At 36.6% G+C, this 5,738-nt stretch overlaps 2 protein-coding genes across 2 annotated transcripts in view; one reads left to right on the forward strand and one right to left on the reverse strand.

The window, feature by feature from the left end:
* Positions 1 to 429: 429 nt before the first annotated feature.
* LOTGIDRAFT_75147 (hypothetical protein) lies at positions 430 to 3,373 on the forward strand (the record flags this gene model as incomplete). The annotated part of the gene is made up of 7 exons (XM_009052075.1): positions 430 to 498; positions 764 to 834; positions 1,508 to 1,667; positions 1,946 to 2,029; positions 2,455 to 2,639; positions 2,949 to 3,038; positions 3,340 to 3,373. Coding segments are annotated over 7 exons (693 nt in total), but the record flags the coding sequence as incomplete, so codon positions are not given.
* Positions 3,374 to 3,983: 610 nt separating this feature from the next.
* The window catches only part of LOTGIDRAFT_158905 (hypothetical protein), a gene marked incomplete at both ends in the record, with an annotated part of 3,307 nt that continues 1,552 nt past the window's right edge, over positions 3,984 to 5,738 (reverse strand). The window contains one exon of the mRNA XM_009052318.1: positions 3,984 to 4,888. Coding sequence (XP_009050566.1) covers positions 3,984 to 4,888 — 905 coding nt within the window. The remainder of the gene's footprint in view (positions 4,889 to 5,738) is intronic.

Raw genomic sequence — 5,738 nt, forward strand, 5'->3', positions numbered from 1 at the left:
TATTTGATAATATTTTTATATAATATAATTGATAGTCGATTACAACCAAGTGAATCTGAAAGAGAACAAGCATTAATTAACAGTATATGTGAGATATTATGGATGGTAGGTAATAGAAAACAGTGTTCTATATGTTTACTACAAGAAGATGTATGTTTTGATAAAGATTACAGATACCGTAATGATAATATCACAGAAAAGGTACAACTTAAATTGGAACTTCTTTCATTATAAACGGTTGAAGACTGGGCAGTCTGATCATCTGAGCAATTGATTTAAAATGATGTCAAATTCCCTTAAATCCGGGGCCTGTTAGACGTTTGCCCATTAAGTTGTTTTCATGAGCCACAACTTAACATCACTGTAGGTTCCGGCTCTATATACATGTACACCAATATATATATATATATTCATTTTCTGTTTTTATTTCAGTTACATATATTTGAGTTTAAAACAATAGAGGAGTCGAAATCATTTTTAAAACGTAACCTGAACCAGGTACGTGTAAATGGTTTCACTAAACAGAGACATACGCTTTTAAAACAGAACTAGATAGTTTTTCAGAATGCGTTGATGTTCCAAAACTTCGTAAGCACTCGAAATGAATTTGGAAATATATTAAGCCGTTTTAGGTTTTTGAGATTATATCTGTAAACGTGAACATCGTGAAAGATTTTGTGGATGTAGCATCTAGAGACTTCATTCACAAAGAGTTTACATTCTGTGACCTGAAATCTAATCTGTTGAATAATAATATTTCTAGTTTACGAAGTTAAATGGTTGTGGATGTTTATTGTTTTTATATAGTATTATATTATCAAGATCTGTCACCAGGTAATAACCAGTATTATTTATTATTGATTAAAGCGATATAGTATTTTCCCAAATATGTGTCTGAATCAACTTTTTTCTTTTTCAAAAAAGCGCTTACGCATTTTTGAATCTCAAACCTGACAGGTGTCTCTTTAGTTCCCAATTTGTACCCAATGTTCAAGGGCAATTAATCTCCCGGGTAGTTAAAGGGATAAGTGCGCTTTTTGTTTTTGACCAATCATACTTTAGTCTCAAAAACGGAAATTTATTTTAGCTAAGCCAACCAGTAATAGTGTTCACAGCCGATTTAAGATACTCTGTGATATGTAGCAAAGACATAGGAATAATGCGATTTTCATACTTTTCTAGTACAGTGGTGTAACCTATTTTCGTGGATATAAGGATTCAACACAGAATTTCGTCAAAGTTAAAAAAACGGAGGTCGCACAAGGTCGCTCATGTAAATTATTAATCCTTTCCGGAAATACACGAATAATAGGTTTCCACGAAATTGAGTTACTTGACTGTACTTCTGAGGACTAAAATCAACCCCCAAAATGGTGCACCTGTCCCTTTAAGACAAATGACATCGCGATTATGTTAAGGACGGCAGTTGAGAAGGTCGATATCATCTACCCGATCGCACACCCTATCCTGGAATTGTTATTATTTAATATACTACAATTGTAAACAGAATCAAACAAGATATGGATGTTGATATAAATAAAGATGTACAGTTACTAAATGATTATGAAGGCTGTACCATACCCTCAATTAATTTGCTGTTAACTGGTAAAGCTGTACAATATGTACATAATGGTGATATAATATATGATAAACGTGGTGAATTATTAGTGAGTATCAAATATAGATAATGGACTTTTATTTAATTAAATGAAAGTTACATATCCTTTCACAATGCATGCTGCAAAACAAACGTCATTCAGCAAATGAATGTAGAATCACAAACCTTTGATTGTCGAAATCATGAGCGTACCAGATACCAATGGATTTGTAACATATCCTTGTGGGGAGTGCTTTATGTTTTGAAAAGGGAACTCACGATAGATAGTATCAGATATCAAGCAATTTGCTTCATTCTATGTAATCAGCTTCAATGATTTATCTGTAGCCAAAGCCATTACACGGTGTCCAGGAAAGAAGTAGCATCGGAATGCTTTATTGGAATAAAAAAGAAGAGGACAAACGAACTGAGGTATTGACTTTCAGACTTTAGTACGGTGACCTCAGTTCTAACGTAAAACTTAATGTAGACCTTAATACAACTGATAGCAACGTGCCTCATGCGCACCTCGACAATTTACCTTGATCAAGAAACGTAATTTATAAATAATAAACTGTGAACTTTCACGTGAAGCTGCATTAGCCTACTTTTTTAGTTTCCAACAGCTTGTAGCATACGGGGCCTCGCTTTTTCCATGTCCGCTCCTACGACTACATCATTGTCAAGGGTGACAGCGAGCGTCCAAGCATAGAACCACCATTGTTCCCCTGTTAGTATAGATATACTGAGATATTGAAGTACTTCGTCAGTCCATCGATGGACATAAACCCCAATCATCTGTCTAAGCGACTTATTTCATGAAAACAACGGTATCCTATGTAGAAATTATGATACAGGTTGGTAGTATGTTGAAGACACCAAAACATCCAATATGGCTGACAGTGATTAATGATCAGATTGGCTTGATATTCTCAACTAATCTGGATTTAATTAGTGATTGGAGAGTTGAACACAGATTTATGTTATATTACTATACAGGATTACTGAGTCAAAATCAACAAACAGTCCTGTCTATAGGTAAGTCTTGATATCACTCAGAGATTGTTGTTGGGGGACCTTTCTTTTCTATGTACCACGACATAGTGGCCAGATAGTCTTTTGACGTTATGAGTTTGTGCACGTCTCAAACGACAGTATATTGAATTACAATTACGTATTGAATGTGGTCGAAAGTTATAGATTCATCTTTGGAGTTGTCGTGAAGCACGCAAAGGAATACCTTTTGTTACTCATTACCTTTAGAAATCGCTACTAATACTCCAATGACTTGTTGGTGGTGGTATTTTTATCGATCAAAATGATATCACGCTTTGCTTTCAGACACACTCAGTCGGAATCATCGGAGACCCAAAACAGCCAGATTAGCTCAAAGAGAAGACGAAAAGAAAATCCCACCTCTAGAACAATGTATATGTACAAAGTAAGTAAAAGATGCCTGCTCACTAACCTTGATCACGGCATATCCCATATCGGATTTCCCTAAGGTACGGGACTGATATTGAAAAATCACCATGTCGTTCAAGACGGAAAAATATTCCATGTTCCCATGTGCTTGAGGATGTGTACATTAAAGATCTCTAGGCAATTGCCCTGACAAAAGTAGGACATTATTACTCCATTTCAACTTATTCTGTCCACAACTATGTTATGTTATGAGAGCAAATTCAGTTCTTGTTTTTCTTTGTGATATGATATAAAGTTTCTATGTACAACCATTACAGGTGGTTTGGTGCTAATATCAACTGGAATGGAACAATACCTTTCATATAATTATCTTACAGGCCACGTATTCTTGAAACGATCTCAGCGCTAGGATGTCCTAGGTTACCTTCTAAAATTGATTCTAGGACATCCTAGCACTAAGATCGTTTCGAGAATACGTGGCCTGGATTTTAATTCACTGACTACTGATATCAGTGATGGAAACGTCATCAACAGATTGAAAACTTTTATTCATCAACATAAAACAACGTGAATTACTTTATGTTATATTAATAGAGTTGTAATCTGAAACGATAAAAAAATCATTCTGTATTCCAAGATTTGAATAAACAATTGTTTTATTACTATGATAAGTACAAAATAAAATCATCATTTCAAATTAAAACTCTTACTAATGCTCAGAATGCCAACTGATGCTAGACAACCAACCATTGTGATAAGGACTGTGCTTAAACGTGATGTGGTTCTCTCGGGGGTTCAAAACAGACAAGTCGACTGAACTTTCAACAACTAGCTTCAGATGCTATATTGCACGCCAAGATTCGACACGTTGCAACATAACTGCTCATCGAATGGACAAAACTCAGTATACAACGTTTGTAAAAACGTATTTCTAACTGATCGTAAGACACGTTTACATAACTTACTTATCCCAGTTGATCTTGGAGAAGATCGGCCTTGAAGGTAATGGTGCTGAAGGCAATGGTGCTGGTGATGGTTGTTGATTCTGTGATCTTGGTTGAATTTGTGGCGACCAATATTGTGCTAAAGAAGATTGTCTTGGTGGTGGATTCTGGTTATCAAATTGGGGTGGTGTGCGACCCCAGTTAAAAGCTAGAGGCGGAATACTGTTAGCCATAGATTCTAATGCTGGTTTATAATAATTCGAGGGCTGAGACTGCTGAGAATATGCATTATATGTAGGTGAGTTGGAGTTGGTAATCGTGAGCTGTACAGCTGAAGCAGCGTTGGATGTTCTCACGTTACCGATATTTTGAGGCACTATTTGCGAAGGGTTGTAGAATGTTTGATCCAGATTGGTGGGTATTGGTTGGTAAACGGGTTGCGATAGTTCCCTCATATTATTTAAACCGTAGGGAAAATTGTAGTTCGTGTAACGCGATGGTCCAGATGCCGGGATTTGACTGATCGGAGACGGCAAACTTTCAAATGAGACTTCGTTCCTTTGATTATAAGAGTAATTAGGACCTTGGGTTCTGACAACTGGACCAGTTTGTGCTTGGACGCTTGGATGAGATTGAACATGAACTACAGGAAGTACAGGGAATGTATTACTAGTACTGGCAGTAGGGGGGGCAGCGGGCTGAGCTTTAAACTGATTTATTAGTTTATCCAGGAGGGATTTTTTAGGTTGAGTTGCGGAATTTTGTTGTTGGTTACTTTTAAAATAAGTTTCTACTGTCTCGAGGATGGTTGGTTTGGGTGGACGTCTTGCCTTGACGGATGATGGTGATGATGCAGGACTTCTAACAGAGCCACCAGGCTGTGTATTCCCTTGCACTCCAGACGTCAAACTTTTAAACAATTCTGTAAGAACAAAAGGCATAGAATACTTACTCATTTGACAAAAAATCATAGTCTCGCTGCTTATTTTGGAGTATTACTTGAATAAGTAGCCGTTAAAAACCTGGTTTTATTTATATGGGCTAATTTTTGGAAGAACAGTGGGACATAAGAATGGTCACAACACAATCCATGGCCATGCCATGCTTTGCCACGCTACCCCCTCCCCTCCTCAAAATTTTTAACAATTTACAAAAGTGAAAGAAACTAATGTTTCCTAGAAACGCCACTGTATACAGCCTCTTTCGCTATCCACAATAGCTTACATTGTTACATTACACGCTTTGATTAGTTAAAAATACTTACTTTGGGACAGGCCTTTGGTAGAAATTGTTTAGATTAAAATAGGGACAAAAATATCAGAAAACAAAAAATCTACGAAATTGTAATTTTTATACGCCCACATGAAATGGGGCGCGTATATTGTCGTCGGTCCGTCGGTCCGTCCGTAATTGCTCGTAAACACTCTACAAGGCACAATTCTCGACTGATTTTGACGAAACTTGGTATGGTTGTTTGTTATGGAAGGCCATTCAAGACAAAAGTCTTTGTTTGTTATTAGTAACTGGAGCCGTCAATTTCTGATTTTTCATTCGTTAATAGTTGCTGGGTCCGTCAATTTCTGATTTTTCATTCGTAACTTTCTCTGTCATTGCTTCGTTTCTCATGAACTTGTTGATTAGTAACAGTCTTCTTCTTCCATCTCTCGTGACATCGTTATTAATCGCCGGTTTATGATTTATTGGAACATGCGTTATTAGTAGCTATCTCGGCCATTTCTGATTAGAAGCTGGACGTCTTCTCAGAAATTATT

Source organism: Lottia gigantea, assembly GCF_000327385.1.
Source record: "Lottia gigantea unplaced genomic scaffold LOTGIsca_18, whole genome shotgun sequence".
Taxonomy (NCBI): Eukaryota; Metazoa; Mollusca; class Gastropoda; family Lottiidae; genus Lottia; species Lottia gigantea.